The 25,467-nt window shown below is 36.2% G+C and overlaps 1 protein-coding gene and 2 pseudogenes across 3 annotated transcripts in view; all 3 read right to left on the bottom strand.

The window, feature by feature from the left end:
* The window catches only part of ADGB (androglobin), a gene marked incomplete at both ends in the record, with an annotated part of 140,638 nt that overhangs the window by 15,843 nt on the left and 99,328 nt on the right, over nt 1–25,467 (bottom strand). The window contains 8 exons of the mRNA XM_079781170.1: nt 380–556; nt 6,381–6,553; nt 14,613–14,724; nt 17,072–17,271; nt 18,661–18,845; nt 20,656–20,843; nt 24,054–24,207; nt 24,737–24,871. Of these exons, the coding sequence (XP_079637296.1) occupies nt 380–556; nt 6,381–6,553; nt 14,613–14,724; nt 17,072–17,271; nt 18,661–18,845; nt 20,656–20,843; nt 24,054–24,207; nt 24,737–24,871 (1,324 nt within the window). The remainder of the gene's footprint in view (nt 1–379; nt 557–6,380; nt 6,554–14,612; nt 14,725–17,071; nt 17,272–18,660; nt 18,846–20,655; nt 20,844–24,053; nt 24,208–24,736; nt 24,872–25,467) is intronic.
* On the bottom strand, nt 2,660–4,178 carry LOC307105374 (calcium-independent phospholipase A2-gamma-like; annotated as a pseudogene). Its single transcript has 3 exons — nt 4,142–4,178; nt 3,381–3,956; nt 2,660–3,202 (listed from the first exon to the last, which is right to left on the bottom strand). The product of its transcript is annotated as a calcium-independent phospholipase A2-gamma-like (transcript).
* Nucleotides 4,410–5,022, bottom strand: LOC307105373 (calcium-independent phospholipase A2-gamma-like; annotated as a pseudogene). Its single transcript has one exon. The product of its transcript is annotated as a calcium-independent phospholipase A2-gamma-like (transcript).

Raw genomic sequence — 25,467 nt, 5'->3', positions numbered from 1 at the left:
CACACCCCTGTATGTACTATACCACAGGCAGCAGCACATGCTTTTTATCTGCCTAAGGCTGTTCCAAGTCCATGAAAGCAGTTTTAGGCTGTCTTAGTTGGGAGCGTTAAGGATAGACAGCATTAAGACTGACTATGTAAAAGAAGGAGGTCACCCACAGTTTGGGTTAACACACGGCACCATGATATGCTTTGCTTTTTCAAGTCATCTGGGTATCAGGACAGTGTGTCCAAATGTGGTCTTAACATCAAGTCAGCCAATGTCTGAGAAAGTTCCAGATGCCATTCCTGAAGGAAAGACTATGTGGTTTCACCAACATGGCTCTTTCTTCGTGCCTAGTAATAAAAAGGAAAAGAACAACTCTACAAACTCAAGTGACCTTGATGGCTCTTCCTGGCTCTGCCATCTCCCAGGCTTGCTTCATAGCTCGGATCTCATCTGCTCGTTCTGTATCCTTTTTCACTTCAAGATATTCTGCTTCGTTATGTTCAGTGACCAACCTCAAAATCCAGTAGGGTTTATTTGGGTCTTCTTGCTGGGAGTGTGCAGTGGGTATCTGATAAAATAAAATAAAAACCTTTGGGTCAGATGCTTTCCTTCTTTCAAAAGGGTTCAGATTTAACCCTATGATCCATAATTTCCCTATTAAGTAGTAACCTAAGAGAAATGAATACGTTTATTTACAAAAATACCTCGACAAGAACATTCATTATGGCCTTTTTTGTAATAGTACAAAAAGAAAAGAAAAGAAACACTATTAAATAACTGGTGATTGATGAATAAACAAATTGACATACATCATAGTATAGTAACTGTATCTTATAGATAGACATTATACTGAGATAAAATTGAACACAAAAGAAAACCTTTTGCATGACTCCTTTGTATATTGTTATTGGTCAGGTAAATCTGTTGCCTAGGATGAGGTATGGGGATGACAGAATCCATTGCAAAGAGGTTTGAGGGATTGTCTAAGAATATGGAAATTGTCCTATATCTTGATTGAAATGCGGGTTACATGGTGAATGCAACTTTCAAAACTCATTGAATTATATATTTAAGATTGTTGCATTTCACCTAAACACTAAACAAAAAGCTCTAAATTACTGTTAGGCTTACAGCATCTCTTCAGAAAAATGAGGGCAGGAATAATTGATCATTTCCAAGTCTGATAATTTACTGGATATATATTCATTTTTAAAGTTAACATTTTGATGTTTTATAAGGTCACTTTCATGGGCCTTAGGCTGGAAGCACACTGACATAGGACTTAAAAGTGTCCAGATGAGTGAGGCTCATTGGTGTCTGCCTGGTCCAGTGAGAGGCTTGAATCTGAGGTGGTTCATAGGTACTTCAGGTAAGACTGATGCAATGTTAAGTATCCATAATTATCCATAATGCAGGGGAAGTGGGGATGGGGAGGCCACTGAATAAAATTTTCCGTTTGGTTTTAATGTTCCCAAAAAGACCTCCTTGCTCCCTACAATATTTTCCTAACATTCTGATGAGAACCTAAGTCTCAAAATTAGATTTTTAAAAATTTCTTTATTTTATTTTATTTTTAATTTTATTTATTTATTTTATTTATTTATTTTTTTAAAACATATTTTATTGATTTTTTACAGAGAGGAAGAGAGAGGGATAGAGAGTTAGAAACATCGATGAGAGAGAAACATCGATCAGCTGCCTCTTGCACACCCCCTACTGGGGATGTGCCCGCAACCAAGGTACATGCCCTTGACCTGAATTGAACCTGGGACCTTCCAGTCTGCAGGCCGACGCTCTATCCACTGAGCCAAAACAGTTTCGGCAAAAAAAAAAAATTTCTTTCTTTTAAAACACAATACATGAACTGTTACTTATCTTTTATATTGCTGGATATATGAGTTTACCAGAAACTTTTCTGGGATCAAGTTTTGATCAGGGAAGAGAACACTATGAAGGAGTATGGGAAGTATGGATTGAATTAAGTTTGTCTATTTTAAATTGCAATCGTTTATTTTTGTTAATGAAAGGGATATTTTCTCAATGAATTAAAAGGATTGCTTTTATAACAGTGAACAAAAAGCTGGAGCTACATCTAGAAAAGTTAACACACAGCATTATCTTGAAGTTTCAAGGGGAAAAAGTAGTTGATTGGAACTCCACCAATGTTTTTGCACCAAACTGTTGAAACAAGCAAGCTTTGAAGTGAAAACTGTATCTAATTCTTTCATATTTCAAATGTAATCATCCTTTGATAGATAAAAAAATTATTTTTCCACATCTGTTAAGATGATATTACAGGAAAAGTCAGCATTTGGATTGTAAAATAATCTAAATGCTAGTGAAAATATAAGCAATGCAAATTTAAGAAGAAATTAGCTTTTCTGTCTGAAACAAAATCAATGATCGCATAAATTCCACATGATTATGATGACTAAAGCAAAAATACAATGTATAATATGATAGTTTTCAGTTTGCTGTTTGGCACATACATTAATACTTTTTAAAACAACAAACTACATAATACCAATATCAACTAAAACCGACTAGCAAAATATTAAGGTTCCTAAAGCTTAGTTAATTATTAATGTCATAAAAACCTAATTTCCATATGAATTTTGGAACCCAGCATATAAATTGTCCAAGCACTGGCTTTTTCAGGATTCCCCAGAATTCACAAGTATTTCAATGTTAACTTTTGCTGAATCCCATAATTCCTTATTAAGTTTGGTGGAGCTACTGAACAGGCTTTCATTTTTGAGACTGCACATATATATTCATCAGGATTTTGAAAAGAATGGAAGGTTTCATATATGCTATTTTTTAGTTTTATCCAGTCATTAATGTTTTGCAGAATTGGTTTTTCTTGGCTTAATATTTTTGCAAGTTTTTTTTTTCTTTGTTTCTTTCTACAACTTCAACCTTTCAACTGCAGCTGCTCCAGCTTTTCATTTTGACTTTCATCTACAGGTATGTTTTCAGCATTACAGGACGGAATCTAAAATAGTTGTCAGAAGACCTGTTTCTGCACCTTTAGCACCGTTGATAACATTAGATAGGTTGGTTTCCAGGCTTGTGTTTGCCATGGTATTTCTCATATTACTCTTATGATGTCCATTGCCCAGGCTTACTATGCACTCTAATGGGACATCTGGCCAAAGACATTTAATTCATTCATTGGTAATGCTGAGGGGTTATACAGATGCAATCCTCCATCCTGAGGAAGATCTTTTCCCAAATGCACACTCTGCAAAGTAGCAGATGAGACTCTAATGGCCTGCTATGTTTTATAACAACAGCCTCCCACATGGTAAGAGTTGATTGCAAGAAAATGATCATAGTGCCTGAACACAAAAGCTGTTGGCATTATCCCGCTGTTTACCATGGTACTTACTAGCAGCTACCTCAGGACGTGTGGGATTTCTTGCTGCTTTAATCATCAGTATGTATCCCATTCTGTTCTTAAGAGTATTTCCCCACATTTGACTATCATAAAGCACATGGCTCCAAGTCATTTTGACTCTTCCAACAATGACATTTTGTGGAGCCTCACCTGACCCCAATTTTATGTAAAGTTCTTCACATTTATGCGAGGGCATATGAAACAATCCCAACAGGAAAGCTCATGTGGTCCCTGTGCTTACACCACAAATGCAATTAGTGAGCTAATGAATTGACTTCTGAGTCAGTTCAGCTTCTTTTTGCTGTGTCTGAAGAGCAACCTCACCCCTTGTTCCTAGAGCATCGATTGCTCAAATTAGGATTCCTCTTCCTTTTAATGGATTCATGCAGCCAATTAAGCCCAAAATTTCTCTAACTGCTGTCTGAAGAGTGTCATCCTTAATTTGTCTCAAGTAAAAAGTATGGAATAATTCTTTCCTTGGCAGCCACTCCTTTTCCCTCAGGAAACTCTAGAAGATGAAAAGTCAATTTTTCAATCCTGTTGATGTAGAGCTTTGGGTCAGATGTTCCTAAGGCTTTTCAATCCTGTTGATGTAGAGCTTTGGGTCAGATGTTCCTAACACCCAAGTTCTGTCATCAATACTCATGCTCACAATCTTTCCTGGTGGAAGAGATAAACACCTTTTCTCCTGTGCGTTTCTGTCTTTGCTCACAGCCTACTCAACTTTCATTGCCACTTCCTGTTCTGACTGACTTCTCACTGAATCGTGTGGAGAAAAGTCCACCAACATAACCACCTGCTCAAGTTTGGACACCTTCAGTGGGATGAGAACGTTAGCAGTACTTCGTTTAAGGGAAGCCTCAGATGTCTCACTGGGACCTGCCTGCTTGTGGTCAGTCTATCAAGAAGATTCAGAGCCAAGCTTCTTATCAGTCCAGACACCCACATGGCCCATATCAGCAGACCGGCATTTCCCTCGTCAGTGCTTTTATCTTTAATTTCTCATTTGTTCTGGGACTGTCTATTTTCTTTGGGATGTTTTAGCCTCACATTTGAAGTATGAATTAATATGATTTGGTAAAAAGTAGAATGATTCTCCAAAATTTGTGGTTCAACTACTTGTGTAATGAAAGAGGCTTTGTTTCCTGTATCTTCATCTTCATCTACAGCGTGGCTTCCCTTTCCTGGAAAAAACTGCTCTTCTAATTGAGCACTGCCTTTTTCAGAGTTATGATGGTTTGTTTAACAATTCTCTGTTTTAACCAGCCACTATCGGATACGTTTCTTTTCTTAAGATTTCAAGAACTTTGACGTTGAGCTAAACGTAAAATCATTTCATTCTGATTGCCAAGAACAGTCTTTGAAACAAAGTTCACAGTGCTTTTAAAATAGGGCAGGAATGCTCACTTTTGTAAGTCCTGGCAAAGCAGAAGTGCTAAGCTTCAAAGCCCCAATATGTAAACCGTAGTTGCTTGGAGAGTAACAGTGCTACTTCAAGTGCATGCTGTGTTTTTGGTTCATTTACACTTTATTTTGCTTGTTTGAGATCCTCTTTGTAGACTAATGTGACTTACCACCCAATAATGTGGAGGTGAGCCCATGAAAAGCGGTTGCCTGCTTCTCTGCTTTCCCATAAGACTTGTGCATTGTGGGAGGCAGGCTGCAACCACTTCCAGCGGGGACTTGCCTCTTCCCGCACTGACATGGACTGGGGATGGGCTGCATCCGCTGGTCTTCTGACACAAACAGAAGAGCAGCAGCCTCAGGGCCACCCTCCTGCCCCCAGTGGAAATCAGATATGGCTTATTTACTTCTCAATGTTGCGGAGTGTAGACTCCAACAGCTAAGAAATGAAATCTTGGAGATGCAAGTGGAGTCGGGGACAACTGAGTCATCATCTCCTAATTTGTTCATTTTTCTTTAGTGTCCATTTTACTAGTGGTACCATCAGCCTATTTTAGTTAATCCACCTGGAAACCTGGGAGATATCCTTCATTTTTTCTTGTTCCTTATCTTCTATGTTGGATGAATAACTACATATCCTGTGTGTTTCCTAGATATTTCTTGATTTGTCCTAGTCTTCCTTTCTTTCACCTGTACCTAGTACATCTTACACTCTTTTACCTGGAGTACTGAGGTACTTTCCTGAATGGTTTCCCCATCTCTATGCTTTCCCCCTTTAAATGCATACCTTTAAAAGTCACCAGGGATCTGCAGTGTAAATCTGACCTTGGCAATACACATTTTAAACCCCTGACCTCCCAGCCCTGCTTAGCTTAAGCAATGATCACAAATGATGGGAAGAGATCTTCCTCATAGGTCAGTGTTTAAATAACTTGAATTTGAATATGTTTAAGCCCATGCTTGCACTCCTCAAATTTTCCACCCACATCTTTCTTATCCCCATCATTATAATGATCTAACTGGCCCGGAAGGAATATGGGTTAAGGAGGCATGGGCTGTAAAAGAGTTCCAGCTTCTAATGAGGCTTAATGGCTTTCCTCCATCTGATATGTACCTACCCCTCCCGCTTCATATCTCATACTTCAATCATTTAAAAAAATTGTTAGATTTTGCCCTTGTTCATTGACTCAGTTCAGGACTCTGCTCTTCTAGGAAGAAGCTAGATAAGGGACCTATGCTTTCTACCACTGCACATTCAGTCTAATTAAAACAGTTTACCTTCTGCCTCCTCCATCAGACTGTAATTTTTTTTCAGAGTGGGATGTGTATAATGTTAATATTAGAAACCCAAGTCCCCCAAACAGTGTCTTACATATTAAAAGTTAAATTAATGGTTTTTGGTACTAAATCAGGGAAGGCTGCTTGCAGAAGGTGTTCAAGGACTGTCCTTAAGCTATCTGGATGGCTGATGAAAACAGGGAGGTGGGACTTCTCACAGTTTTGTCTTCAGGAGAGACCCGATGGGCAAGGAGGGACCCGATGAACCTGTGTATTAAGTAACTCCAACAGGAAAAAGTGCCACACCCACCTGAGACTCAAAGCGAGGTGCTTGTTTTTCTTTGGCTGTCTTTTCTCTCTCAGAAGACTTTTCTTTGCCTTTCCTTGTTGCTTTGGATGTTCCTGAAGATTTTTGCCCCTCACTGATAAAATGGGAATCTGGGATTCCCAAGGAAATTAATTCCTCATGTCTCTCTCCATGAGCTAGGGAGACATAAAAATGGAAACCAGTGAGTCATGATAGAACAATAAAATCATGTCATGTAGAAACAAAGGAAGTGATCCAAGAAAAAGTGGTTACAAAATGATCTTTTGTCAAAATCTGTGACTCTTTTATAAAATTGAGAAATAATTCACATACTGAAAACTCACCATTAAAGGATATAAATCAGTGGGTTCTGAATATCCATAAGGCTATACACCATCACTATTATGTAATTCGTTTCTAATGCGGATGTTTTCAGTTCATTTTCTTGCATAATTGCCTTGACTAGTATCTCCAGAATAATAGTGAATTGATTCATGTCTGCTTTAGTATTTATTATTACCCGTCTTTTGCTTAGATTGGGCTTAGTGTTTCCTTTTTTTTCCTAGTTTTTGAATTTTTTAAGGTGGAAGTTTAAGTTCCTGATTTGAGATCATTTTACTTTTTATTTATTTTTATTTAAATATATCTCTTTTTTAAATTGATTTCAGAGAGAAAGAGAGAAGGAGAAAGAGAGATAGAAACATCAATGATGAGAGAAAATCATTGTCCGGCTGCCTCCTGCACGCCCCCTACAGGGGATTGAGCTGCAACCCAGGCATTGACCAGAATCGAACCCGGGACCCTTCAGTCCGTAGGCTGATGCTCTATTCACTGAGCCAAACTAGCTAGGGACATTTTTCTTTTTAAATATAAGCATTTATAGTTTATATTGATAGCTTATATCAATAAATTTTCCTCAGCACGGGTATCATTGCATTTCATCAGTTTTGGTATACTTTTTATTCATCTCTAAGTATTTTTAAATTTTTTCTTATTGTGTATTTTATTTCCTCATGTAGATACAATTTACTGCCCAGTATTCTTCTGTTTCAGCTTGAAGGACTTTCTTTAGTATTTCTCAGAAGGCAGAATTGTTGGTGACAATTTTTCTCAATTTTGTTTTGTTTTATTTTTTGGAATGAGACTTTAAAAGAGATCCATTTCCATTCTGCTCTTTCTGGTGGCTACTAACCCACACCAGGAAGACAGGCTGTTAGTTTTCAAGGCTACTAATGAGCTGGAGACCAGAGGATGAGACGGGGGCAAATTAAAATACCATAAAACTCACTGCTCTCAAAGAGATTTGCCTGTTTTTCTTGAATAAAGTTTTTGTTAATTTCCAGAGTTCTGAAAATATTGATTCTGATTATTTCTGCCATTTTTTGTTGTTGATTTTTTTTGTGGAAGAGCTAATTTTTGGAGTCCTTACTTTGTCATTTCTATTATTATTCTCTTGGATTTGTGTTCTTATTTGAACCTCCTGAGTTAATTCTGCATGTTGTTTGTCTGGGGCAGAATCCTGAGAGAATGGAGAATTCACATAGGCTAGGTCTCTCAGAGTTGTGTATGGAGACCCTGTCACAAAAGCATGGAATTGCAAAAAACTCGGTGGAGGTAGGTGAGATTCTAGTCTAAGTAGCTCAGCGCTTAAGTGTGATGAGAAACCACAAGAACAAAAACAACAGCAACAACAACAAAGGACTGATTTAACTTGTGAGCAGAAAAGCAAAAAATAAAAATAAGAGACCACAGAAAGAAAATAAAATAAGGTCAGAGAAGGATGAAGCATATAGGTAGAGATGATAATCCATTGAAAATGTATCCAGTGAAGGACAAAGATATTTATCGGAAGCCACACAATAAAATCATGTATTTATTAGAAACCCAGGATAAAAGCTAAGAGGATACATTTTTTTCTTTGTTCTTTGGTATCCTTTGTCAACCAAAAACTTTGAGATTGAAGAAACACTGCTTGGCCCTAACCGGTTTGGCTCAGTGGATAGAATGTCAGCCTGCGAACTCAAGGGTCCCAGGTTCGATTCTGGTCAAGGACAGATGTACCTTGGTTGTGGGCACATCCCCAGTAGAAAGTGTGCAGGAGGCAGCTGATCGATGTTTCTTTCTCATCGAGGTTTCTAACTCTCTATCCCTCTCTCTTCTTCTCTGTAAAAAAAATATATATATCTTAAGAAAGAAAGAAAAAGGAACACTGCTTGTACAGAAATGGGAGCCCATGTGTTTTGGTCTCCTCCTGCTGCCTCTGCTATATAAAGGTGGCATAGTACCAGCTCTTCGTCATCCTAAGCCCCACATGAAACAACTCGGCTGTCTCCAGTCTCGGTGGCCACGGCCACCACCTCCGCTTCGTGCTCCCGTGAAATCCAGGTCCCAGAGATTTCCAGGCTGGCAAAGCCAGGAGGTAACTATATTACAGAGCTCCTCCTGGGGCCAGCGCTGGCTAAAAGGACCTCACAAAAACTGGGGCAGAACTCATTCTTTTCACCCGTGCTGCCAGATAACTGTTGCCCAGTGATGCTAAGGATTAAGTATTACTTAATACAAAGGCCAGAATATCAACCAAAAACTTTGAGATTGAAGAAACACTGCTTGGCCCTAACCGGTTTGGCTCATTATGCACTGCGTTTTAAATTCTTAGTTTCAACTGTTACAGCGATGCAGTGATTCACAATTTCAGTGAGCAAAAGAATCACCCAGAAAGCTATAAAATATAGATATTGGAGCCCTAACCTAGAGATTCCAACGGCTTTGTCTGATATGGGCCCAGGAATGTACAACTTTAAAAACACCCTCAAGGGCTTCTGATTCGAATGGCCTATGTTCTGTATGTTGAGAAACACCACTTTAAGAAATGGATACAATTCTCCCTTTTGCTAGAAACAAGTGTTGCAAAAGGATGAGCTAAAGGGAAGAAGACCAATGATTTAGAATTCGAGGAGGCAGGATTTTTCTTCATAAGCCTCGTTCTGAAATGTTGGCCTGCATCAGAATCACAGAAGGGCTTGTTTAAAAACCGATTCCTGGTAGAACCCCTAACATTTCTCATTTGGTAAGTCTGAGGTAGAGGCCCCAAATGTGCATTCCAACAAGTTCCCAGGGGTGCTGAGGCTGCTGGTCCAAGGACCACATTTAGAAAAGCACTGGTTTACATTTAGGAGGCATCATTACCTTTTCTCAACACGAGGGATTTTTTTTGTGTGTGTGTGTGTGTGTGTGTGTGTGTGTGTTTCCTTTTACGTTCTATTGATTCTAACAACTAAATAGCCAAGTAGCAGGGGAGCAAATAATTTTAGTTGAATCTCTACTATGTTTCTTTCTCTTTTATTTCTGGAAGCATCCAGTAGGGTAAGTTCAGAGAGGTTACATAACTCTCCCAAATGGTAAGAATTGAATCGGAATTCAGATACAAGTTTAAAGGACATGTTTGTCCCTTTCAAAAAGTCTTGTAAGTCACCCCAGTAGCAAAGTAAAATAGTAATTATAAAGCATCCAGATCTTATAGGTGCCAGTTACTAGGTACTTTCAAATTTGGGGCAGATCCTCCTGGGTGAGGACTGAATGTAAGCACCATGCATTTACAGGGGCAACTTGCTTTTCTCCAGCAATTCCAGCTGCTGAGAAGTTGTACTAGAGAAAATCTTTCAGCCAAATAGTCAAATGACTTGGAGGTGAATCCTTGATTAGCCGGCGGATAGGATAACTCTGGCAGGTTTATTACATTCTTTGAGTTTAAGTTTCCTCTGTTTAAGGGAGAAACTGACATCAAGCCTACCGGGATTAAAATAATCTTTTACAAATAGGATCATACTTAGTATGCCTTGGGATTTTAAGATGTTAACAAATGTCAGATGACATGGATTATCAAGCTGCCCCATTAGATATTTCTGGAATTCTTTTTTTCTTATCCATAGGTCTCAATGTCTGGATTCTATTCAAATTGCCATATTCTAATATTCATGTTCACATAAGTGAGCATCCACTTGAGTGTCCGGCACATAGCAGGTGTGTACCATCTTCTTTCCTTACGTTGTTAATAGACAGACTAAAACAATTTTCACATTTTAATGGCATACAGCACGGTAAACTTTTCTCCCAGGATTTACAAGTTCTCCAAAGGCCAGAATATCATTATACACTGCATTTTAAATTCCTAGTTTCACCTAATATAATGCTCAACTTATAGTAGGTACTCATTATGAGGTAGTTTAACCTTCATAGGTAAAGTTTTGTAGGGAATCTGCCTGTGTTGGGAGTGTATATATCAGTAAGAGGTAGGACTAAATATCCTACTGATTCAAAAATTATGAAAAATGTGGCCCCCCACACACACTGTGTATTCATGTAATTAGAAGAGCTGAAAAGGAAATGACCACTGAAATAAACTAATATATCCCTTGCAGAGAGGACCTGCTCAGGGAGGATCTGTTGATAAAATGAGCTTGAAAGGATCTTTAGCTTTATGCCTTTAGATATCCCCTTATATTATCTTACACATATCCAGCATACAGTAGACAGAAGTCTTCAGTGAATTATAACACTTTTTAAAGGAATGTAATTTTGATTTTATTATTAAAATTCAATGCTTATATTTATACTAGAGGCCCGGTGCATGAAACTTGTGCACGAGTAGGTTCCCTAGGCCTGGCCAGTGACCAGGGCCAATAAGGTTCCCCGCCTCCCCACCTCCCTGCCTCCCCACCAGTGCACCCCCACCATGTGGTTTCCCCTTCCCGCCTCCCCACCTCCTCCTTCCCTCGCCACCTGCGTGCAGCCACTGTGCAGTTCCCCCCACCCCCTGCCTCCCCGCCTCCTCCTTCCATCACTCCCTCAGCACCCCACCGCCACAGCTGGTCACCCGCCATGTTCCATGCCGCCCCCTGGTGGTCAGCACACATCATAGTGAGCAGTCAAACTCCAGGTCTCCCAGTCAAACTCCCTAGGGGACACTTTGCATATTAACCTTTTATATAGAGCTAAAAACTTTTTTATCCAGGAGCTAAAAACTGCTTGGGATTTGAACATTAATGTAATTTCCAAACTAGCATACTTGTTTAAGACTAAGTATACATTTACCAACCACAATCATTTTGGTAAACAGAAACTGGAATATACATATAAAAATTGTTTTGTTTCTTCATAGACCTGAACTGAAGATAACAAATTTTATATGTGCTTTTACAAAACCACTAATTACATATCACAGCAGATAGTATTACTAAGTACAGTACTACCAGCTCAAGACTCTCCAATTCCGATTTTCTTAAGTGAGAGCTGTCTCAGTAAGCAATCTTTACCAAAATGTAGATTTAGAATTATAACTAAAGGTGGCACTGTTGCCTCATGTTAACCAGAGGCCATGCTTTCTAAATTTCATATTTATGACACAAATATCCTAGGTTGCATGTATATCACTTTATTTCAAGCCTTACTTTTTATCATGGATAATAAAAGTGTAAAATTTTGAAAAACATTAAATTATGTATCATACTTTTCATAGAAAGTAACTGTTGAGTTTAAATAAGTTAATGAGCCAAGATTTCCATTGACTTTAGGATGTACCTAAAATTTTAAATTGGGTCACCAATATATTAACAAACAAAGCACCAGACCAATTTCTTCCTGATATAAGTTATTCATAATTAAAAAGTAAGCTAAGTTATAGTCAGAAGAAATTAGCAACTTAATTTTTCTAAAATATATCATCCCCTTAAAATTAAAGTTTGTAGGTTCTGAGTTGTAAATATAATTGCTCATAGAAATTGACATATTGATATGTTTTAAACAAATTAGCTACCTAAAAGTTCACATTTATCAACATATCAGAGACATTATTCTAAATTCAAAAGCTGCTTAACTTTCAAAAAGATTAACCCACATATTCTTTCCAATAGAAAATTTCCCTAGTTTCATTTTAAACACAATTCAATTCTGAATTTCAGCAACAAGTGTATTATGCAATGCAAGGTGTAATTTAATTTTAGCAGCTGCTCATTTACTCATAAAACTGTCAAATATGATGTCAGAAAAGAAGACAATTAATTCTGAAGACTTATTTTTTACTTGGAAAATATACGACTAATAATACCCTTTTTTAGTGCTACTAGATTCTAAGAAATAGATGTACATTATCTTGAAACTTCACAACAACCTTAAAAGATAGGAATTATCATTCTAATTTTACAGGTGACCAATAACCCAGGTTCAGGTAGCCAACCTAGGGCAATTTAGTTGCTATGCTGCATTTCTTTATTTAATATTGACTTCCTTTTAAAAACTTAATTCATATTATAATTTTGTACCATTATCTAATTCTATGTTTTTGTACCATTCTAGTTTATGAATTAAACCACTGTGTCCATTTCAGTTATCAATATTTTTCTTCGGTTTTCCTCTAGAATTTTTAGCATTTATTCATCAATATACCTAAATGTATTAAATACGGCAGTTTGTTATAGTGGTTTGTTTACTGGAAATCCATCTTGCTGAATAACTTGGAGTTGAGAAGCTTAAAAGAGCCTAAGGAAAAATATAATAAAGTAATTCATACAAACTTTTATGTTCACTAAAAAATTAGGCAGTTCCCTCAATCAAGGCATTTGTTGAGGACACAATGAAGATCTGAAACTGGTACTACTGTAAATTATTTTTTTCCTGTTCAAAAGCTTTCACTGAACACTTAATTTCCATTCAAAATTCTAGCTATGGCAGTAACTAGCTGTTACTAAACAGTTACTAAACAGTCTGTGCCTGTTTTCTCATCTGTAAAATATTATAGCATCTACCTCATGGGTTTATTGTGAGGATTAATTGTGTCACTATACGTGAAGCTCCTATGAATAAGGATGCTGTAAACATCGGTGTAAAGGTTTGTGTATGGACATAAGTTCTCCATGTTTTTTTGGTCAAGTTTTACTGAGATGTAATAGATATAGTATAACACTATATTAGTTTAAGATGTACAACATAATGATAAGTATATACAGTGAAACAATTTCCACAATAAGCTTGGTTTACATCTATCACCTCACAGTTACAAATTTTTCCTTGTGATGAGGACTTTTAAGACCTACTCTCGCAGAAACTTTAAATTATATACTACAGTGTTGTTAACTATAATCATCATACTATACATTACAGCCCCAGGACTTATTTACCTTCTGACCACTTCCACCCATTTTCTCCACCCTTCTGCTCCCTCTCTGGCAACCACCAATCAGTTCTGTTTCTATGGTCTCTGTTTTTTTACAGATTCCACATATAAAATAGACCATACAGCTTTTGTCTTACTCCGTCTGACTTACTTCACTTAGCATAATGCCCTTAAGATACATTCTTATTGCTGCAAAGAGCAGGTTTTCCTTCTTTATATGACTGAATAATATTCCATTGTGTATATATGCCACAATTTCTTTATTCATTCATTCGTTGATGGACACCTATCTTGTTTCCATATCTTGGCTATTGTAAATAACGGACATGAGGGTGCAGTTATCTCTTTGAGATAGTGATTTCATTTCCTTCTAATTTATATCCAGAAGTGGAATTGCTGGATTATATGGTAGGTCTCTTTTTAATCTTTTGAGGAGACGCCATAATGTTTTCCATAGTGGCTACATCAATATACATTCTACATTTTCTCCACATCCTTGCCAACGCTTGTTATTTCTTGTCTTTTTGATGAGAGCCACTCTAACAGGTAGGAGGTGTATTTCATTGTGGTTTTGATTTGAATTTTCCTGGTGACTATGATGTCGAGCACCTTTTCATGTACCTGTTGGCCATTTGTATGTCTTCTTTGGAAATATGTCTATCCAATTTTTCTACCCATTTTCAATCAGATTTTTTCCCATTGAGTTTTATAAGTTCTTTATATATTTGGATTACTAACTCTCAGGTATATAATTCACAAATATTTTCTCCCATTCCATGAGTTGCTTTTTAATTTTTTTGGTGGTTTCCTTTGCTGTGGAAAAACTTTTTAGTTTGATGTGGTCTCACTTGTTTGCTTTCGGTATCAAATCCAAAAAATGACTGCCAACGCCAATGCTAAGGGGCTTACCCCCTATGTTTTCTTCCAGGGGTTTTATGGTTTCTGGTCTAATGATCAAGTCTTTAATCCATTTTGAGTTGATAATGTTTTAATAATTACATGATACATTTACTATTAAATATTTCTATGAAATACTAAATGCATAAATAATAATTAGGCTGACATACCTTTGATGTCATTTTTCTCCAAGTCTTTTAGTGCTTGAACAAACATCTGTTGACTTTCAGTGAGAGGCCAACTGTTATACAATACCAAACACTGTATAATATACTTGTAAGTCTGAAATAAAATGCAAGGTTTAAGCAAAATCAATAAGAATAAACATATGTGCCGAAGAATCTATTATTTTAGGCACATAATAAGTGCCTATTTTTTCTGAATCATACAATCATAATTTAATTAAATACTATCAGATGTTCCCCCAAATTCTGTAACACCACAGTCTATAAAAGTTTATCCTCACATCCCTACCAGTACCTGCCGTGATATATTCTAGTATTTATAATTTTTTATCCATGTTGTAAATAAATTGTATTTATTTTACTTTTGTTCTATTTATCAGTTTTTAATTAGGATTACATTAATCTCAGAGGAAAGATTAGAAAGTTTTATTGTTTTCAGTTTTCTAGAACAATTTAAAAGTCTGTTAGTGCTAACCTGTAAAGCCAGCTGTGCCTAGGCTTTTTGGAAAGATAAGACTTTGATTATCAATTCAATTTTATTAATTATTATTCTAAGTATTATTATTATTACTATTATTATTATTATTATTATTATTATATTTTCTAGTGAAGCAACTTTAACATTCCTCCATTTCCCCCTGAAATTTATCATGTTTTTTTGTTTTAAATTTGTTAAAGTTGTATATAATACTTTTTTTTTTAAATCCTATTGTTTGGAGTTGTACCTCCAGCCTATTTTTTTTGTTCTATATTTCATTTATTTATACTTTCTTTCTTAATTGGTCTTATAAGCAGCATGAATACTGTATTATTCTTTTAAAAATGAGGGTTTGTTAATCTTTTAAAATTTTGTCCTCAATGTTATTGAAGTTTTTTTCTTTGAGTTAATCTTTGGCTCTTTTTCTAACTTTTTGTTCCTATAGCTTAGCTCATTTTTCAATCTTTCATGCTTTCTAGTGAATTAGTTTAAAAGTCAACATTTCACTAAATGCTACTCTAGATGTGACTTACAAATTTTGATATAAAACTTTTTATTGTTTTGAATTCTTTGTATTTCATAATTTCTTTTTGCTGTTTTCACTAAAAATTATTTAGTATATTTTATTTTGGTTCTATATTTATGGAATTTTAGTCCGTTTATTAATGTCTATATTACTGCATTTTGTTCTGATCTACATAATACAGTTTGATTTTTTATTGAGGCTTTCTGTGCTATGAAAAAAGTATTTTTCTTGTTTATGAGGTGAGATGTTCATATAGATGTCTAAAGGATTAAGCTTACACATATCTATATTTTTCAAATTCTAGTGATAATTAAGTGTTTTCCTTTTCAGCTTGACCTATCAGTTGCTGAGAGATTTGTGTTAAAATCTTAACTATTAATTGTTAACATTAATTTTTCTCTGTAAAATAATTTTTGCTTTTTATCCTATATAATAAAAGCCTAAAATGCTAACTGTCCAGTTGTCTGGTCTGCCGTTCAACTAATCAAAGCCTGATAATGCTAATGATATGCTAAGGCTGCTCAACTGCTCACTATGGTGTGCACTGACCACCAGGGGGCAAACACTCTGACTGGTAGGTTAGCTAGCTGCTGTGGTCCGGCCAGTCAATACTGAACAAGAGGGGCCAGACACACACTGTAGCCCTCCTACGGTCCCACTCTGGCTGGCCAACCTCCATGTCCCTCCCTGGCCCCAATTGTGCACTGGTGGGATCCCTTGGCCTGGCCTGTGCCCTCTTGCAATCTGAGACCCCTTGGGGGATGTCAGAGAGCCGGTTTTGGCCTGATCCTGGCTGAGGGACCACACAGGCCCAGCCGAGGGAACCCACTGGTGCACAAATTTGTGCACCGGGCCTCTAGTTTATTATAATATCTCATTAATTATGTGTATTGAGATATTAAAATATCATCACAGCTCTCTTTTGTTTCGCTTTAAACTTTCTGTGGATCCTGATTTTATCTAACTTTAAACATTTATCTTTTCAACTTATTAATAATCCATTTGTATTTATTATATTACTGTCACATTAGAATTCATTTCTGGCATTTTATTTTCTTAATTTCTTATTTTAGTTTTCAATGGATAGGCCATTTTTTTCCATTGCTTTAAATTATATGCATTGTTTTACATTTCTTTAACAAGATATACAACTCATTTTTTATTAATATTGTGACCCTTTTAAAAGTTATGAGGCCTTTTATAACTTAAGATAACCACATATGTAACATAATATAATTATATTTACACTATAGGGTCAGTGTACAGATTGAATTTGCCACATATTTAAAATTTTTGGCATAGAGAAACCCTTCAATTCTGATTATGTACCCATGACAGTGCATATACAGAGCATTATTTATTGACAATTTTTAGGAAAATAATTTATATGAGATTTTTAGGAGCAGTGCAATTGAATGCTTAATTTAAATGTAAATATACCTGCTGTGATATGCCAGCATTTTCGTCTAGGGTGGGTGTGTTAACAGTTTCCTCTTCCAAAATAAGCTGACTGCTGTCTACTATTGCACTTCCAGGTCTACTTTTATTGCCTCTCTGGCTTCCCTGGGCACTTTTCTTCTTACCATACATTTCTTGATCTTTCTTGGATGGAGTATGAAGCAAAAGAATTTGCTTGCTAGCTGGATAGAAAAAATATTAAGCTTAAGTTAAAATATGTGAAATGCACAGATATTACTGACTGTATCATTTAGTCATTTCCCTTTATAAGACATTCAAAAGGAAAATCAATTTGTTTTGTTTTAATGAGATAAAAACCAACTGGTTTCTTGGAAATATTCTGGTCTTATAGAAACTTACTATAACAGTATGTGATTAGCACAGAGCAATGCATCTTCTGAGCAACCGCTGACTGCTGAAAGAATACACAACAGTTCAATGATTTCTCATTCATTCGGTGCCACTCCAGTGACACCAATACCACACAATATGACAGCTTCCGTGTTTTATAGTAAGTGTGTATATGTTATCACACTTTTTAAAAACTTTCATTTTAATTTCTACATTCATTATTTTGTAATTAACAATGAGCACCACTAGGAGGGATAAAAATAAAAATGTACAGAATGTCATTTATTAATTCATTAAATATGTATTGAGGGAACATAAGTGAAGAACATAGAGGTATTCCAATTTCAGCCAGGACAGAATAATGGGTATTGGATTATCCTCTTACCATACAAATGATAAAATTGGACAAAATATGTAAAGCAACTGCTTGCACTCACTGGGCAATAGACAGTCCAGGATGTGGTCCTTCAGAGAAGGGAAACATTCAAGATGATGGCTCCACTCCCCCAGATTTCTGCCTGTGAGAACCTTCTACACTGCACAGGGAAGGAGAGTCCGGACCGGGAGCATCAGTGTTGTTATGTTCAGGAAGCAAAGATTGAAGTTTGTGAGGCAGGGTACCAAAGAGGAGGCAGCTAAGAAGCAAAGGAGCTCAGAATTATGCAGAGGGTTCCACCGGAGTTCTTAGCTGAATTCTAAACTTCATTTATACAAACACCTAACTGTATCCGGCAAACAAATTATTTTATGAGCCTAATGGAGATGCTTAATGTTGTACAAGCAGATCCGAATGAAAAATTACAGATGTGAATTGAGTACTGAAAATGACCCAAGGGGTGTGCAGGGATGAAGGACCAATGATGGGAGAGGAGACATATTAAAAAACGCACAAAAAACCTGCTTAACTTGCAATTTTACCCGAGCTCCGCCTCACTAATATGATATAATGCATGTTTTATAGTATGTAGAGCTTTAGACACTTCCCTGTATCTAAAGCACTACATCTGTGTGCTAATAGTGTCATCACAGTGTGGAGTCTTTTCAGTTCTCTGCTCCTCCAAATTCTTATTCATATTGGGAAGGCATACCCATGGGCTACAATGACAAAAAGGGGTACAACTGCAATAATGTCAACATTAAAAATTTTTAATAAAATAAAAATATAAATAAATAAGTAAATAATTAACAAAAAACAAAACAAAACAAAAAAACAAGCTTACACTGGGAGCTCAGAACTTTTTCATTCCCCAAGAAGCTAAATACTGGGATTATGGCTTGGCCTTTCCCGGTGGCGCTAATGACAATTTCTTCACTCTCTAGAATCTGTAGCTTGATGAAGGCATCTGGCTTGGACACACGTACATGGATTGTAACAAGGTGTGGTAATACAGCTTTCACTGAATACCTATAAAGAAAGACACCCAAGTTTATCAGCAACTGTATTGGTCTTTTCCTCAAACCAGTAAGGAAATTATAATTTGCTGATATGATAATCTAAAAGTAAAACCACTTTGCAAAGTCAACTAAAATCCTGGAAATATTATAACTATTGTACACTTTGGCAAAATTCCCAAAAAGGTCTGGTACAATTAAATAAATATAGGACCTTCATTGTTATCATTAAATCTTAAACAGAAAATGTAACATTTTGTTTAGATATGATAAGCATTCACTTATAAAACTTGACTGATGGGCAAACTAGTGCCAAACTTGTCCAATACATCCTCCTCCTCTCCATCTGGGCAAGGACCACAACTGGCCAGAGCAGTAGGCCTCAAAGCTTTCCGTGATTCTCAAAATACAGAGAAATCGAAAGTAGTTTGCACCGCCTGCATGCTCAACCTTTACTGTGCAGGTTGGGAACCTCTTGCTGAAAACTGGACCATACAGTCAGACTCCAACCCAACTCCTCCCTTAAAGCAATTTAAGAGGTTTTTTTGTTTGTTTGTTTGTTTTGGGTTTCCCCTCCCCTATTATTGTGGAATCCTTGCAAATGCTCAGAATCCTATCAACTTTCAATTTCTCTTAAAATTAGCTTTTCTGAGTATCATCTCTCTCCTTTATCTTAACACCCCTCCTTATTCCTCCTTGTTGTTGGTTTTTGTACACGTGTGGTCTCATCCATCTTAAAAACAGATCAAAACAAAACAAAAAACAAAACAAAAAATCTCCAGCCAACTCTGCCATCCAAGGACTCTCGCTCCTCCCCAGCTCGCCATCTATGAGACTTGGCTGCCTCCACCGTCCTCATCTCATCACCTCCCAGTTGCTCACAGCACTCCACTGGGCCCCCAACCCAGGTGTGAAACTTGCTCTTGACAGTTTCAAGCAGCTTGTCACCACCCTTTAGAAACTTCTGGTTCTCTTGTTTGTTGACCTTTAAGGAGAATTTGATAAGTTTTAATCAACCTTCTCTAAAACTCTTCCCCTATGAGCATGACAACTTTTGTATCATATTTTCAGAAAGAAGGGGCTGTAGGAAATGACCAGTACCAACAAATTGTATTCGGAAATTTCAGCACAGAGGAGTCACTGTTGAAAATAATCATTAAAAGTGATTGATCTTTAAAAATAACAAAAATGAATCTAGGCTATTTTGAGATAACAGGTAAGGCATGGGCAAAGCAAACTCTTATGTCATAAATACAATGGAGCCATAAATTCCAGAAAACAGCATTTCTATAGACAAAATATAATGAGGCTCTGAAGTAGTAGAGGGACATTGAGAACAGAGAGAAGGGCTTGGAGATTAAAGGCAAGTCGGATTAGCAATCAAAAGGACTGATTAGAGAAAGAGAGTGGAGTCCATAAAGAGGCTTTTCATGGAAAGTATATAGATATACATGAAAAGAAGGTTAATTGGCAGATAAGGAGAAATCCACTAGTCAAAGAAACAATAGCACAAAAAGGAAGTACTAAGAGGAAAGAGTGTTATGAAAAATGCTTAATAAAAGTCAAATGATACTTAGCTAGTATCACTGCCATTATATGCAACCACATAGGCTTGATATCCTCCTATATACCATCTAAATAATAAAATTACTCTCTAATTTAATTGTTTCTAAGAGAGTATATAAATTGAAATTCCAAATGACTCAGAATTTTGCTACAGAATTTATTGTTTTTAATAATACTAATATGTAAAAATGTAATACAAGTACTATTTTAAGAAGACTGCATTTCCCCTTCTATCATGTACTGAATTATATTCATACCTGAATACAATTTTCTTATCATTGGGTATATAGTAATCTCTGATTTCTTTTATGGCAAAAGTGCTGCATGGAAAATCTCGAGAGAGGCTTGGGAGTGGGTTGTAAGAACCAATGAGACGCAGTTTCCATCGTGAGGCGGATACATATGCGTCACCAGTGTATGCTTCAGCCACGAATGTGTATCCTTTCTATAGGGAAAGAGAATTACACAGAACGAAGTCACATTGCCACTAGTCTCTTCCATGTACAGTATGTGGCTTTTCAGTACTGAAATACTTTATCATCTTGATATACATAAAGATCCCAAGGTCTTTGATAAACACCAAATCAGTAGCATTATTTCTTGAAATCCCTCTTAGAAAGAGCCATCTTACATGTTTTCAGAGGAAATGAATAACTCTTAACACTTTGATTTGTGTGATTCCCTACCTATAAGATAAAGTGCTTAACAGTAGTAATAAATTGTTTTATTGGTTCCTAAGGCAGCTTTTTTATCATTGCATCATCCTGGAGCACCCCAGTAGCTTCCTACTTGATATCCCTGTCTCCTCATCTTTCTAAGTACAAGATGAGGAAAGCAGAAGAGATTATGGAAATGTAGTTCCTTTGGGAGGTAAAGATAAGAAATTGACAGAAGATCTGGTTCCATGAAACCGAGATGTGAGTCTGGAGATGAGCTCTTTAGGTTAGAGAAAAGCAGCAGCTAAGGAACCTGAGAAAGGGGTAACAACCTAGTGGGCAATAGCTGGGTTCAACATAACTGGATATGTGGCCAAGGAGTTGGTGAAGTAAGGATCATAATGAGGTACAAAGAAGTACAATAGCATGAGACACAAGAGCTCCAAGTAATTTTGAGTTTATAACTCCAGATACTTCCAGTAAGAAAGAAAAAGATAGCTTTGTATTTCAGTTGCTATCAATGAGAGGAAGCTCTCTGATGTGTTTAGATTTCCAGAAACAAAAATCAGGAATGCACAAGATAGAATAAATGCATAACATTGCAATAAATGTCCAGGAGTATTAACTAGAATGCAAACACTCATAATGAGATGAAACTTGCAACACCAATAAAGACCTTTTGATATGTTTAGAGCAAAGAGAAAAGGAAAATAAATCAGGTATATGAAATATTTTTATCTGCAAATTGTAATGCAAAGATTTACTGTTATTTTCATTATTATTTGAACTTGTGTACTAATGTATTAAAGAAGCAAAACAAAGTAAGAGGATTCTTATTTTTTGTTGGTCTAGACTCAGAGAGTAACTTTGATAGGGAAAAGAAGAGTTATAAAATAATAGGATAGATATCGGTAAGTGAAAATCTAAAGCTAAACCAGTGATAGGATTATAAGAGAAGACCTGGCTTATTCTAAATGATTTTAAGACTCTTGAGTAGAAAGAGAAACATAATAGACTACTGCACAATGAGAAACTTCATAAATGAGTATTTTGAATCACAGTTTTTGAAATATTATGAAAAAATAAAACAATTCCTAATGTTTATCCCTGTTTTATTTTTTAAATCTAGAATACTGTTGTGTTTTTTTTTTACATAAAACAAATGAATATCTTGAGGGACACTAGTTATGTGGACATACACTGAAAAATTTGTCAAAATACCTTGTCAAAATATTTGTCAAAATACCTTGCAGGTGCCAAATGCTAATGCAATCATGAGCTACAAGACAATGGAATAATGATCCTTCTTAGATTTAGATGGGTCAAGATTTTCCTTAGAGGCTGCATTCAGTTCTGGAACCACAATATAGAAGGAACAGAGATAATTTGGAGAAATATCCAAAGATCAGGAATCATTAAGAAAGAAAAACCATGCCACAAAAGGGACCACTGACACTATTCTTAGACATCCTCCTCCCCATTCTTTCATCTCCCCTCCACCCCCTAAAATTAGCTCAGATGAGTGAGGTGGCTACCTTTGTTGCAATCCTGAATTTGCAATTAAAAATTATACTTAAACTAGAGGCCTGGTACACAAAATTTGTGCAAGGAGCTCAGCCCTCACAGCCCCAGCTTTGTCTGGAAGGTTGTCCAGAAGGACATCCGGAAGGTCATTTGGCTGTCCGGTCTAATTAGCATATTATGCTTTTATTATTATAGATGGAAAATAGGATGGTCTTCTGTATATTGACTGAAAATGCATCATTTAGAGCTCCCCCAACATGCCCCCAAATTCATGCTTAGTCACAGAAGAGAGATCTTCACTGGAGTTAATAAACAAAACAAAACCAAATCCAAACAACAAAGCATACTACCTGTAAATAAGTATCAGATTCTTTTTTGGTTCAACTCAAATGGTCCCTACCAAAATTAAGTGTCAGTGACTAATATAAGTTTACTTATCTAGTAAAATAAAGAGCTCATTTCTAGGATTTGATGACATTTATGACTTTGATAGAGTTGCCCCTTGAACGAAATCATCTTTTCCATATGAGTCTTTGTGATAATTTATTTCCAATAAATACAAATTAAACAAATGTTTCTATTCAAAAGGAAATCTAGATCTTACTTTTAAAAATCATTAAAACAACTCAAAAGAGCTATTGGGGTTTTTTATGGAATCATTAAACTTTTTTTATTTTTTCTACAGATCAGTACTCATTAGATAGGTATGTCTTAATTTCTATAAAATAATGCATAGAATCATAGACTGGTATAAACCTCAAAAGTCAGTTACAACCACAGCTCAAAGAGAAAAGTGAAGTTCAAAGTCATACAGATAAACAATGAAAGATCACAGCTAAAGTAGATTTCCTGGTTACCAGTGCATGTATACACTATTTTTTGTCATGATTCCCCCCCAGAGGAAATGGCCAAAAACACAAATATGAGATTCAAATAAATAGAGAGGCAATGTGATTTCAGTGAATGACAGGGTTGTTCACACTGCCGGAGTAATGTGGCAAGTGCTCCTCTCCTGGGAAGGAATTGTAGCCCTAGAAAATATAGGGTGGCAGGTGCTGAGTGGCTGTGTAATCACAGTCATCTGAAATATTTAGCAACAGAATAAAGACCTAGTGGGAAACTGAGACAACCAGCTGATTTGATTTATGGATAGGACTAAAAGAGCTCTCTAGCTCCATTTCCATTTTAAGGGTTTGTAAGATTTTATGATTTTAATAATGAGAATTTCTATTGCTTTCCTTTTCTTATTTTCTTTGGAGAGAAGAAAGAAGAGGGTTTAGAGGTGAATGTCCTAGCACTCACATTAAGTACATCCTGCTGTCAAATAATAGAACTTCTATGGAACAAGACCATGACCTTATTCCTCTGTTACGTAGATTGAAGGCATCTCCACTGTACCTCCTCCTGAAACTTCTACAAAGTGCAAGCTTCTCACCGCCATTCTATCAGACAGGGAGAATAAATTTTATACCTACCTTATTCTTGGTATAAAGATAAGGCACCACTTTTTGGAATAGCTTTGGCACTTGTTCCATTGTGTCATTATTAACAACATGGAGCATACAGACTGGAATTGTAGTATATACTTTGGGAACCAAAATCATATCTTGATGAACCGAAAATATTTCTCTGTAATTACAAAAGCATGAACTTTCCCTTGACATGAATTGTAAAGAAAGTTTGAAATTAGGTTTGATACTAAGAAATAAACACCTAAGTTTAAAGTTCCAAATAACTATAAGGTGCACCTATTGCTTTCCTTTAAAATGATGATTAACATATTATTTTATCATGCCAATGCAAACCTGTTAAGAAATCCAATTTTGTAATTTATGACTTTTACCTAATATGCCATTGCTTAGAAATCAAATTTTTCTTTCTATACTAAAAGCACATCAGCTTATAATATTATGGTTATCATACTAATAAAAAGCTCTAGTAATTAACTTCACATTTTTCATATTTTGTTTAAGTAAACATGTATAAACACTTCTGTACTATCTCATTTATCCATAGCAGATGTAGAAGAAATTTTAACTAAGCTGTGAAAGCAACCTACAAGTTCATACATTTACTACTGTTATGAATAAAACTCTATACATATGAATATAGATGCCATTTAAGGGAGACATCACTTACCAATATATGAGAGCCTCACCTGAATACTATAAACCAACTATTTGGTGGCTGGTCTGTGTAAGTTACAGTATAGTCAGCAAAAGCAATCTTAGTTTCTTCATCTTGATAGCATGGATAAGATTCAATAGATTTGCACTTGCTTTTAAACATTAGTCTAGAAATATAAAAATAATTTAAGTACCAATGGCAAAAGCAACTTTAAAAATAAATTCTATTTACAAAATAAGAAATTGATAAAAATGAGCATAAAGTATGATAGTCATTGATCAAGGGGAGCTGTGGGGCTCATTGATCATGGCATCAAGGTAGGGCAGACCACTCCAGGTCAACCATGAAAGATGTCACTCAAAGGTGCCCAAACTTATCTGAAATTCTTTGTCAAGGAAGAACCTAATTCATGATCCAGGGAGTAACTGTGTTTATACATCATGGAAAGTCAGGACCAAAATTCAAGCTGTATGGGTAGGAAAACTAGAAGCGGGCAAAGTAGCAACAAAACTCGGTGGCAGCCATGAAAATTCTGGAGTGGATATAGAGAAATCAATAGTAGGATAGAGTTTAAAGTGTGGCATGGATTTGGAAAAATATAGATTAGAAAACTAAGACCTTGAGCAAGGGAAGAGTGCAGACCTTTCCTTTTACATGATTTCTGGTGCATGAGTGAGTAGTGAGTGCAACTTGTAAATTATGGGCTGAAGTGTCTCCACATTTGCACCCTGGAAGGCGGTGACATATTCCAGAACATAATGA

This window comes from Cnephaeus nilssonii (assembly GCF_951640355.1).
Source record: "Cnephaeus nilssonii genome assembly, chromosome: 9".
In the NCBI taxonomy this organism is placed as follows: Eukaryota; Metazoa; Chordata; class Mammalia; order Chiroptera; family Vespertilionidae; genus Cnephaeus; species Cnephaeus nilssonii.
This window is presented reverse-complemented; position numbering and strand designations above follow the sequence as displayed.